This window comes from Daucus carota, chromosome 8 (assembly GCF_001625215.2).
Source record: "Daucus carota subsp. sativus chromosome 8, DH1 v3.0, whole genome shotgun sequence".
Classification (NCBI taxonomy): Eukaryota; Viridiplantae; Streptophyta; class Magnoliopsida; order Apiales; family Apiaceae; genus Daucus; species Daucus carota.
This window is the reverse complement of record NC_030388.2, coordinates 21629248-21642503: the sequence shown is the minus strand read 5'-3', so window position 1 is coordinate 21642503 and position 13256 is coordinate 21629248. Positions and strand designations below refer to the sequence as shown.

Here is a 13256-nt window from a genome sequence, read left to right as displayed (position 1 = left end):
ATGTATGAAGTCGGAACCCAGGATGAAAGGATGAATTTACAAGAGCATCTCCAACCATCGAAAACCTTTAGCTAAAAGATGAGTTGAATTACTAAAAATAAAATATTTTAGCCAACAGCTCGAAAAACTCAACTCCAACCATACCCAATTGTTGTCTATAAATTTAGCCAATCTCTTATGGATGATTAAATTTGTCGAATCTCTATAGGTCTGTAAGAAATCTATAAGAAGATTCCACATCATTTATTACTATATTGAACTGATATATTCTATTTTAACAATCTAAAATATTAATAACATACTATTTTTAAATTATAACCAACCAGTATAGACAATACCATTGAAGCAAAATGTCTTACAAGTTCAGTTTACATAATGTCTTGCAGGTCCCATTTAATACGATTTAAGCCTGGATATGCTCTAACAGTTTTTTTTAGCGGCCGAGTGCAGTAGCAGCTATATAGTATCAGCGCCTGTTTATAATTCCCTTCAGACAAAAAACTCACCATCTCTCTGGAAAGTTCCGTCTTCACATCTGATTGGCTCAACATTCTTGGTCTTACGTTCAGATTCATCTTCTGCTCAGTCTAGGTACTTGTTCTTCATTCATATCTATCCATATACGTGTGTGTTCTTGGTGTTTTAATGTTTGGGTTTTTGATACATACATTTTTATATCATTTCTTGCTGTTAGATGTAGATGATCTGATGCTGTTACATCGATTTGAGTTTTGTATAATTGTGTCTTTGTGCCTTTTATATGTTTCTTTTTTTGATTTTATGTGTTTTTGCTGTGTTTGTCAAGGGTTTGATCGAAAATTCGTATCTTCTTAAATTTTTATGTGTTTCTTTCTTTGATTTTATGTGTTCATTTCTTTTTGTGCCTGTGTCAGTCAGTCAAGGGTTTGATGGAAAATTCTTATCTCGGTACATTTTATGTGTTTTCTTTTGTGATTTTATGTGTTGTTAAATCCATGCTGATGTTCTTTTTGCAGTGTTTGTTAAGGGGTTCGGAATTTTATTTGATCTGGGTAATTTTTTGCAGTGTTTGTGTTCATTTTTTTGATGCCTGTGTAGTAAGTAATCCAATTGGTAAGTTTAACCCTTTTTATCATATCTATACATGTAAGTGTGAGTTCTTGGTGTTTTAGTGTTTGGGTTTTTGATACATACATTTTATATCATCTTTTGATGTTAGATATAGATGATCATGTGTTGTTACATTGATTCGAGTTTTGTATACTTGTGTTATAGAAAATTCTTATCTGTGTACATTTTATGTGTTTCTTTCTTTGATTTTATGTGTTTTTACGGTGTTTGTTAAGAAGTTCGGAATCAAAATTTATCTGGGTATTTTTTTGTGCCAGTGTTTTTGTTTTGATATATGTCTGTGTCTGTCAAGGGCTTGATGGAAAAATTATTATCTTTACAAAATTTATGTGTTTCCTTCTTTGATTTTATGTGCATATCCATGATGATCCTTCTTTTGCTGTGTTTGTTAAAGGGTTCAGAATTTTATTGTATGTGGGTAATTTTCTGCTGTGTTGCTATATGTTTGATTTTGTTGTGTTTGTGCCCATTTTTTTAATGCCTGTGTATTTAAGTAATCCAATTGGTATGTTAACCCTTTTTACCATTCTTGGCACACATTTGAGAGCTGAGAGACTGCTTCAAAATAATCACATCTTATACAAAAGCCTCTCTCAAATGTGTACATGTGGGACCTATTAAAATTAGGGTTTCCCATTTCGTATATGCACGAATTTGTGATTTTTCGGCCAACTTTTCCATTTGTGGTTTTTTTTTCCGCCCTAATGCCAAAAATTAAATGAAGAACTGAAGCCAGAATATCAATTCCTTTTTTCAGGTGAATTGTATTATTTTGATATATATGTTCCTTTTTGTCTCATATAGTAGTGGTGTATAGTTTGTGCTGATGGACTGATCAAGATTTTTTTTTTTTTTTTGCTATTTGATGAAGGCCAGATTGGTCGAAGTTAGTATATCATAATGATATGCTGTAGTTGTAACATTTAATTTCCTCATCTGTGTTGGCCATCAGGGCAAAGTGTAGTATGAGTTGCAATTATGTGTTTCTTAAAAAACTCCATCTTGATACGCCATATTAAATGCTGAAATGCATAATGAGTATTAATCGATCTAAATTTTTAAGATAATAAATAATTGTAGTTTTTGCTGTACTCCAGGATTCGGTGCAAGATTTCTGAGCAACTATGGGTTTTGACAATGATTGCATTGTCAACATACAATCTCTAGCCGGCGAGTACTTTTGTGCAGTTTGTCGCACACTTGTTTACCCAACTGAGGCGCTCCAGTCACAGTGTACTCATTTATTCTGCAAACTTTGTCTAACATATGTTGTTGGAACTACAAAGGCCTGCCCCTATGATGGATACCTGGTGACTGATAAGGATTCTAAGGTTAGAACTTGCCATATTTTTGTGTTTATAAGTGAAAAATTGTGATTTTAACTTTCTCAATATGCTCAATGATCTTTTTATTGTAGCCACTTGTCGAATCAGACAAAGCACTGGCAGAACGGATAGGCAAAACTCCTGTGCATTGTCTGTTTCACAGGAGTGGATGTTCGTGGCAGGGAACCTTGTCTGAGTGCACTTCTCATCGTTCTGACTGCGCCTTTGGATATTCCCCTGTCGTGTGCAACAGATGTGGGATGCTACTCTTACATCGCCAAGTACAGAAGCATGCACAAATTTGTGCAGTAAGTGTGCAAATAATTGAGTGATATGCAAATTTTGATTAAGTCTTCGATTTGCTCGAAATTGTTTATGACAATTTATTCATTCAACGATTGCAGGGTGCAAAATCACATTTGCAGCAGACCGCACAAAATTCGAAAGATGCTGCTACTGCTGTTGCAGTTAATACTGCAAACTCCGGCCAGGCAAGTTCTCAACCCGTAGCCCACACCTCACAGGCAGCGGTACCGCAGATCACTGTGGCCCCTCCAACCACACAAGAAGCAAATCCTTATGTCCAAGCAATCGCTTCTAGTGCTGGGATGACTGCGGAGCAGTGGCAACAATATCAACAGTATTATCAGCAATATCCTGGATGTGTTCCATACCAGCAGTACTACACATATCAGCAACCTGCACAACCGGTGCACCAGCAGGCACCATATGCAGGACAACCTCAGGTCTATCCTCAGCCCTCGACTGGAATGCAGGGTCATCATCAACCATTGCCTCAGGTTCAAGAGCAAGGGCCAGCACAGACTCAGCGACAACCCCAAGGACAGCCTCAAGCACATTCCTTTGTGCAGAATCAAGTCAACCCAAAACAACAATCTCATATCCAAGTTGACACTCAAACAGCTGCCCAGAGTCAAATCCTTCCTCAACAGCCTCCCCATCAAGCACAACCTCATATGATACCCAATTCTTTGCAGCCTCCTGCACAAACGAATCTTCAAGTGCCTTATCAACAGCCACCGTATCAAGGGAATCTGGTGCAGCTGCAGTCACAGCCCCAACCAGTTTTACAATCTCAGTCCAAAAGTCATCATTATCCTCACCCACTGCAGCCGAACAGTCCTCCAAGTCAGCAACCTGCTCCCGGTGTCTTACCTGGTTATCAGTCACATCCCCTAGTTCAACCTAACTATCAAATGCTGCAGGCCCCTCAACAACATTATTCCATGCCTATGCAACCTTCCAGTGGGCCTTTGCCTCCACCTGCTCATTTCCCTCAACAATCTCCACATATACGACCTCCCCAGACTTATGCTTCACTGCCCAATCAACAGCAACCAAGCCAGATGCAGAGTCAAAGCCAAATCCAGGGTTTCCCTCCTGTCCATCCTCAAAATCTTCTGCAGGGGTACATTGGTCACCACCGTCCTGCGGCTCCTGCCGGACAACCCATTCAGCAACATGGGCAGCAGCCTACTCCGTCACAGGCATCTATTTCAGTTCCTTCTGCTCTCAAACCTATGCAGCCCCAGGGTCCAATTCAGTCGCAACAGAATGCCCGTCCACCACCATCACATGGCAGTGTGCAAGCACATGGCATGGCACCGCAGCAACCTCCATTTTATGGCAGTAGACCTGCCGCGCCAAATCAAACAGCATCATCTCACCCCTTCCCTCAATCAGGTGGCACATTTGGTGGTGCTCCTCACTCCCAACCATTGCCGTTGAGTTCAGTTCAACCATCTGAGCAGCAACAACAAGTAGCTACTGGGCTGCAGTTTTCTCAGTCTGATCGGGAAATTACGCATAAACTGGGTGGAGGAAATGCTGCAGCACAAGTTGGATCAACTTTAAACAAGACTGCTGGAAAAGATGTTAGTTTTCCTGGAGAGGATTCTGTTAAGATTAAAGCATTTGACTCAGAAATTAGAGGAAAAAGTGGGGATGTGGAACATAATATCAAAATTGTAGGTGAAAATAAAGGAAATTGGAGCCAAGTTGCAGAAGCTGTGATTGATGCATCGAAATCAGGTTCGTCTGAGCCATTAATGGAGAAAACTGTTAAGGAAAAAACTGCAACACCTAATGAGATGCATGGCAGTGTGTTTGCTGTAATGGATTCTACTTCGCGACAAAGGGAAACTTATGCGGGACATAAGAGAGATAATTCAAATGTGTTGGCACATGAAAACAAATTGAGTCAAGAACAAGTCTCTCAACAAGGCCCTGCCATTACTCAATACTCTGGGTTCCATGACAAGGGTCTCCCGATTTCCTCTAGTTCAACTCCACTAACCGATCGAAGCAGATATCAGATGCCTTCAGGGACCTATGGGCTTCCATCTCAGCAACAAAGACATACTATGCCTTCAAATTCACAATCGGGTTCTTATCGTGGGGCTCCCCCTAATGCACTACCAGGTCAAGGACCTGCTCGCTTAAATCTTCAGGGACCTGGACTGTCGGGTCCACTCCAGCAATCTCTTCATCCATCTGAACATTTCCGTCAGTCTAGTTCTTCTCACACACATGAAAGCTTACAAGGTGTTCAAAGGGGGCAATATTATCAGGATAACTCTTCTTCTCAGCCGCTGTTTTTGAGAACTAATAAAGCTGAACCAACAGGACCGCTACATGGCTCCAATAATGCTGGTCCTCTGCAGAATCCGAGGCTTCGTCACTTAGAGGGTAGATATCCAGACCCCAATGTATCAGGATCCTTTAAAAGGGGTCCACACGAGGAGACTTTAGCAAATGAAAATCGCGTACATGGAGCTGCGCTTGGGCTGCATGTTAAAAATGTTAATGATGATCACATGAATCAATTTAGAACTGGGCCAGCTGGACGTAATGGTCAGGGCGAGTATGAGCAAGCACTGAAACAGTTCCCTAAGCCTACAAATATTGGGAATGGCTCGTTAGAAGCAGGTAATTATCCTCATGAACATATTTCTGAGTTTCGTTCAAAGTTCTTGCCCCCATATACTTTTAATGCTCTGCCAGAGTTTCATGGCTCAGGGCCTGGATTTGGTGTGGATTATCCGCCACCTAGAAGTCCAGGAAGAGAATTCTACGGCATTCCATCCCATGGATTTGGAGGCCAATCAGGGGGGCCACACGATCAGCCTGGTCTTGATAATGTAAATGGATGGGGCTCCAATGCATTTCCTGAAGGGCCAAGATCTTTTCATATATCTTCAGGCCCAGTTGGCAGAAACTTTAGTGATCATTTTAAGAGTGGTGATATGGCTGGTCAAGATTTTATCCCCAATCATATGCGCGTGGGTGAACGTTTTTGTCCTAGAGATGTACCAAGCCATATTTCTGCTGTAGAAGGCTTTGGAACATTTCCGGATCCTCGTATGTTGGAATTGAATGGAAATGGGGGTTTCCCTTTCGCAGAATCATATCTAGGAAATTCACGTCCTGGTGAGCCTGGATTTAGGAGCTTTTATAATGATGAAATTTCACGCCCTGGTGGTTTTTATGAAGTAAGTGATGCTTTGTTGTGCAAATATATGTGTTTAAGTGCGTGTTTATCCTATTGGGAAGCTCTGGTCTGATCTGATTTTTCATGAAGAATTAATTTGAGTGTATACTAGTGTTCACGGTTCTTTTTAATAACATGTTGACCATTCTTTTGTTTTTTGGGAATGCTCAGGGGAACGTGGAGTCCATTGATAGTTTCAGACTTAGAATGTCTAACAGTACGGTACGGTGCCAGATTTGCAAAGTTAATTGTGATGGTTTGGAGGGCCTTGACTTGCACTCACGAACAGCAGAGCACCTTCAGAGGACTATGGACATGGTTACAAGCATCAAGCTGCATGCAAAGAGACAGAAGTAAGTTGTAATTTTTGTATTAATTAGCCGTGGTACTCTGACATATTATGCTGATTTCTTCTCAACAATTAAGTAGTAGAAATAAGAAGAATTAATGATACTTGACTACTTAAATGTCATAGAATTTTAAAAGATCGTTCTTCCGGCCAAGAGGGAATCAAGCCGAAGAAAGCTGGTAAAAGGAGAAGGAAGAAGGCTTAGATGGAGCTGATCTGCTGTTGCGTGTTGTATGGTGTACTAGCTTAGATCAAAGCTTCAGTTATTATACAATTAGCAATAGGTGATACACCCTTCTGCGTTTCTCTGTTTTATCGGGATGTTTTAGCTACTCTTTTTGTTTCAGATTGCTCTCATATGAGGATTATGCTTACTTCCAGACTGAGAGTGTTAGTTTAAACTTTAAACCTGTTTGACTGATTTTTCACATTGGGACTTTTTTTTGGTATTCAAAAAAATTTCTGAGACAATGTGCCTATGTCTTGCTATTTAGGTTGACATCCACCTTTAATTCCGTATACAAGGTTCCATTCAAATCTTTCTAACCAAATGGAGCATATATGTTTCTGGATAGAAATATACCTGAACCTATTATATATCTTATTTTGCAGAGCTTAGGCCTGTCTGTGTGGTTTCGTGTCTCATCTGCATGTGTAATGCATAATTCTTTACAATTTAAATTATAGGTATCGACTAATAGTTTAAGAGAGAATATAACTACAGCCGGGTAACTTTGTTATTTTTATTTTTATTTGCAATGCTTTATTTCTATTTTGTCATTTTTGCTATATACATTTGTCAAAATGATTCAACCTTTTTGTTGCTACATTGAATATACAATGTCAATGAAGTCTTTTGTGCATGTGCCATGTGGTGGTCTAATTAATTTTTGAGCCATTTGAACATTCTAGCAATTGTTGTTGTCACTTTTCTAGTTATGCAGTTGGCATTGTTCTTCAAGCTTGTTAATGGATTTCTATACTGTAGTATAAAATAATTCCAAGATAGAAATCCTTTTATAAGATGCTGATAACTTTTACGGTTCGTGTGTTTATTAAATTTCACAATTTTTTGTTTTGTTTTGAATAGATCAACTTATGGATAACTCACAAACAGATTGTTATCTATGTATAGGTGCATGAATGAAGTATCTGTGTACTGTCTGTGTCTGTTCCATCTGGTAGCTACTTTTTTTGATTTTCGAATGAACCTACTGGGCTACTTTGTTTGATTTTAAATAGTTAGATTAGGTAAATTAATTAATAAAGTAAGGATAAATATGTCTAAACTAGATGAATCCTATTGAACATAATATATTGGGTGAATCCCCCGAACCCCATCCTCAAAAAAGTGCTTAAAAATACCTATATTAAAAACTAAAGCCCTCAATACCCACAAAAAATTCATGTTCGACTTGCATATCTACCAAAAAGCAGAATATCACCAGATTCCTGCCTCCAGTCCTGACGAGCGGAGGAAGATATTTAATTAGATATTATATATGTTTAAAACGGGGTGTTGCACAATGATATCCCTGCTATGAGCAACACCCAATACAGCTTGAACACAAATTGCTTGGTAATTTTTCTGGTGGGTCATCGAATTGACATAGTTAAGTCTTGATAAGATTAATCATATTCTGGTGCTTCTCATTATGTTCAAAGTTATAACTAAAATTGTCAGATATCAAAAAATGTATGTGTTACTTCCTTCCCTTTTTGCTTGTCTGGCTGATACAAAACAACCACCAAACAACCACCTACCTAAAAATTAAATATATAGAAATAAATCTAGCTGGGCCCATAACGAATATAATACCCAATAAATTGTAAATTTATAAATATTAATTGAGGAATAATCAGTATCTTTATATATTAATAGAATCTTGTGACCCCGACATATCTTTTAATGAATATTACTTTAATGCACTTGGATTTGAGGCCTCTACCGTTAAATCTGTGTAGGACAAAACACACGAGTCGAGTCAATTGGTCATTTAAATAGGAGCAAATGAATTGGTTGGACAAAAATAAGAAAAAGATTAATTACTGTCATCCCACGAAGCATACATTTAACAGACTTGAGTTACGATGATGTTCCCACAAGACATACATTTAACAGACTAACAGACTTGAATTACGATGATGTTCCCACAAAGCATACATTCAACAGACTAACAAACTTGAATTACGTTGATGTTGAATAAAGAGTTTTGGCACTTTCAATTTCAGTTCTGTTATGCTGGTCTAAGGCTTATCAGTATTTTGTTATGCTAAAGTTAAATGGCATCCTTCCTATCAAAAGACATACATATTAAGCAGTTTCAATTTTGGTTCTGTTGACTGCCACAGAAAGCCTTAATTTTCTCTGATGTTTTCCATTGTTTAAGTTTTAAACATTGTGATGGTTTATCATATATTTCTATATACATGAGCAGATATCTAAATTGCTACATGTTTATATTTGGCAAATCCTTGGGATTAGATTAAAGCTACAAGAGACGTTCCATTGTCGGATGACAGTCTTGGACAACAATTACTGCTTCGTGATAGTGCTTCCAGGTTTGCTGTATTTTGGATTATTAGTTATGTGATGCCAGTACGCATATACTGGAATAAGGTAAAGTTGTAGTTTGTCTTTTTGTGTTTTAGAAAAAAGTGTTTGGTTTAACTTGCATATCCTCCATGTTTCCAGTACTTAAAGCAGCTTATTAACTATAGACTCAATAATAATTAAATGAGAACTGCTCTTGGAAGTCACAGTGGATATGAAACATGAGTGGAACTCAGGGTTGGTAAATGATGAAAATTGTTGCCTGATAAAACAATTAAATCTTATATAAAAATTCGGATTCTACATATGAAGTGGTTAGTTCCGAATTTTAATATTTGAACATTTCTGTAGTAAATTTGGAGGAAGTTGAATGACAGTTCTTGTTTCTTATTGGTATGAGATCAATCTGAAAAAGGGACTCGTTATTTGAAACTTTCAACTATAGTCCAACACATTGACACCTAGCAGTCCATGTGCATCAAAACAGTAGAAGGATGCTTTTGAATCTGGTACAACCTGTTGTGTTTGGATGTATTCTAAATTATCAAGAAATGGAGCAATCCGAAAGATAAGATTCTATCAACTCTATTTAACAGATTGCAATAGAAATTGCTGCAGTCCTAGGTTTTGTGATCTGCATTATTTGGGCTATTTTGCAGGTTAACAATATATGCTGTAAATAACGATTTTTGCCTCACTGACCTTATACATCTACACGTTAACACCATAAGTATTGTTTCCATATGCTGTGACTGTGGAATTTTTTTTTCCCCTTCATTGATAATAATTGGTCATTTGTTAATGTTGCCTTCCATATAAGTTTCATACTTACTGTTGAAATTTGAGATGTATTGTGAATACCCGGATCCAGCGTAACTACTTTAACTTGTAGAACATTAGCGGCAATGAGGAGTTGCAATTATTATATTACAAATTGCTATATCAAGCAGTTGCACTGTTGCAATCATTATGTTACAATTACAACATTACCAGCATTAAGGAATTGCATTCAAAAATTACATGGAACTTTGCCATAAAATTTGTTCGAGTAGGCTGATATTCCCAATTCTTCTAATAGAAATATATCAGTATAGTGTGTTGGATCGAGGCTGGCCTTTATTCACCCTTGTTTTCCCTCAGACTCCTCTACGAATTAGCAAGTTGATTGGATATATGCAATTGCATCAACATTAATAATAATGTTCTGATATTTCTTAATCGTAAAAAGATGTAATAATAATGATAAATGGGAATGGCATTTGTATGCACTTGTGTAAACATCCATGAGAATAATTTTGTTTTTTGCTGCTAATCATATTTCGGTGTGCTGTTTTTTTTTTGGTTTTTGTGAGGTGAAGCTAGGCCTTATATCGGACGAACTGGTGGAGCTTGTTTGCTATTGGCTCTTCACAGTATTCTCGGAGGCCTTCAATAAGATTTTACAGCCATGGATTCAGTGTGACTGACACAAAATTTGTCGCGCTTTCAAATATGTATTACTATGAATTTTGGGTAATATATGTAAAGCTTTGTTAATTATTTAGGAGAAAACTGGGCCATGGTTGAATTTGTAATATACGATCCAGTCCCCCGTATTTATTAAAAGAATTAAATATTAAATAGTTGATTGATTGTGTTAAAGAATCTAAAATAGGTCATTCATTTCAAATTTGACTGAGTATCAATTAATTTAATTTGATTATTCCATTAAAGTCGAAAATAGAATAGAAATTACCTAAAACTGAAAAACGGTAATAGTGAGTTTCGGAAACATTGAGTTCAAATTTGATGGATAACATTGAACCTAAATATGATAATAAGTGGATAAATTTTGAATGTTTTTCTTGAAATTAATTATGAAATGATTTGATACTTATTTCAAAAAAGATATTAACAAATAAGTAACACAGATTTTTATTATAATACCTGAGTCGATCACATCATTAAGTTAAATAATTAAGAACTTTTGAATTAGTTTAAGTAGCAAGAGTAACTCCAGTCATGAAAAAGTTAAAAAGTGAGTTGGTATATAAAAAATATAAAAAATATAAATAATCTTGTAAAAAAACACTTATTTGAACAATACAGATACACAAACGCCACGTCATCAATTATCATATTAAAACAATACATTTTAATTATAAAAAATTGAAATAATAATAACATATTATAGGGTCATGTTCAAATAGAACAATCAGAGAGATCTCATAGTTACCTTACTTATTGTATATGTGCCAAGTGGTTGTCTGATTAATTTTGAGCCATTTGAGCATTTTAGCAATTATTGTTCTCTTTTTCATAATTATGCAGTTGATATTGTTATTCAAGCTTGTGACTAGATTTGTCTACTATTAGTTTAAAATAATTCAAAAGATAATTTTTTTTTTCAAAGATGTTGATAAATTTTAGAATTTGAGTGTATATAAACTGATCTTTTTTTTTTGAGTAGAATAAACTGGTCTTGTTAAATTACTCCAAGAGTGTTTAAGTAAGGTTTGTCCGTAAAAAATTGGACTTATGCTTATTGATGTTTGTTTTATCATTAATTTATACAGAAAATATAAATCTACGAATCTATCAAAGGATTCTACTTTAGCAAAGTATAATTTTAGACGGCCGGTTGAGAAAGCATTTTACTTAAACAAAATATAATTTGAAGTAGATATGATGCTTTAGGATGAACGTGGTATTTTTATATAATTTGTAGCACATGTGTTTAAGAAATTTGGAATTGGATTAAATGCATCATAATGAACTAATATTTACTAGATACTAATATTCTCATCCAAAATAAAAAACCTTATATTGAATGTACGTTATACAAGAATATGTAGAACATGGTTTCTAAGACCATGCTCGAAAATATAATTAACTGACGTGTAAACTCTAATTTTGAAGAGGCATTGTGGTTTGTGAAATTGTTAGGTTACATGTTCGGAAAATAATAATAAGTACTGTAAATAAGATCAAAGTAGCAACATGTAGCAAACTATTGGAGAGATATTTTAATAGGGGCACATATGTCGTCATTTTATGGATATGGACAAGAAAGAAAAATGAAATAAGTGGAGCAAGCGTCATTTTACAAAAGCATTATACTAGCGAAGTTAGATTTTTAGCCATGGGTTAGACATAATTAAATAATAGCTAAAATAGAACCACATTTTCATTTGTCCTTTACTTGGAGTTGGCATGGAAGACTAGAATTATATTAAGATATTTTGGCTCGGCGATGAAGATTATCTAATATATTTGTTCGGAAGCAATTATCGAACGATCTTATATATAAATCTTTTATTAAAAGTATTAATCTAATAACTATTGAACTTGCTATGTGATGAAGTTTATTTAATATATACTTTCTAAACCGATTATTGAACGATCTTATATAAGAATCTTTTATGAATAGTACTAATTTGATAAGTATTGAGCCCTTACACTTTAATCATTGTTCACTTGTTTAGTATATTTCATCCATAATACTAAAAATTTTAAACTGAGTTCCTCACATATCTTACTTTCCAAATATTTTAGAATTGAGGTTACCTTGAAGAGTCTTTCAACAAAAAGAGAAGAGAAAATACCTAATGCCCATATACATTTAAAACAAAGTTATCTTTGGGCAACTAGAGTGTTCATCTTTCATGTAACTTTATATTGCGGAGTGATTGGTGAATTGGATAAAAATATTACAGGTGGGATTATGACAGGAGCCATTTTTTTAATAATATTATGCAAGTAATTGAATTCAGTCATATTTGGCTTATTTTATTTGACCAAAACCAGTCGAAATTATAAATGTGACCGCTGAATATCAGTCAAATTTATATATATATGGATGTTGATAAAATAGTCAAATTTATAAATATGACTGATTAGTTAGTCAAATTTAAGTACAAAAGCGGGAAATTTGAATTTTATTGAAAATGTAGCGGGGAATTTGAATTTGACGAAAAAATTGGAGGTGAAAAATGAGAGCTAAAAATGACCGATTGAAGTCAAATTACGCGGTCAAATTTAAGAAGTCATATTTAACTGGTCATATTTAAGCAGTCACATTTAACTAAATATGACCGAAAATGTTAAATTCCACTAAGCTATCTCTCACCAACAATTTCCGGTCAAATTTAGCTAAATTCGACCACGCGCGGTCAAATTTAGTTAAATATGACCGAAAATTGGCGGTCAAATTGACCCGTTTTTGTTGTAGTGGCTGTTAGCTTCTCAACAATTAAGTACAAGAAATATGATGAATTACTCATACTTGCCTACTTATAACGTTATGGATTTTCAAAATATCATTCTCACGGCCAAGAAGGAATCAACTCGAGGAAAGCTGGTAAAAAGAGACGAGGAAAGAAGGCTTAGATGGAGCTGATCTGCTGTTGCATGTTGTAAGGTGTACTA

General features: G+C 35.7%; 1 protein-coding gene across 2 annotated transcripts; it reads left to right on the top strand.

Moving 5' to 3' along the window:
• The first annotated feature begins 461 nt into the window (after positions 1-461).
• On the top strand, positions 462-10436 carry LOC135148237 (uncharacterized). 2 transcript variants are annotated; one of them, XM_064082561.1, is made up of 8 exons: positions 462-591; positions 2208-2441; positions 2528-2743; positions 2840-5384; positions 5475-5947; positions 6118-6299; positions 6422-6579; positions 8781-10436. In XM_064082561.1, exons 2-7 carry the CDS (start codon positions 2235-2237, stop codon positions 6498-6500), a joined length of 3702 nt encoding a protein of 1233 aa, XP_063938631.1. In that variant the 5' UTR covers positions 462-591; positions 2208-2234; the 3' UTR covers positions 6501-6579; positions 8781-10436. The 2 variants fall into 2 exon arrangements, with proteins under 2 accessions (XP_063938631.1, XP_063938630.1); XM_064082560.1 differs by having other exon boundaries at positions 2840-5947.
• The last annotated feature ends 2820 nt before the right edge of the window (positions 10437-13256 follow it).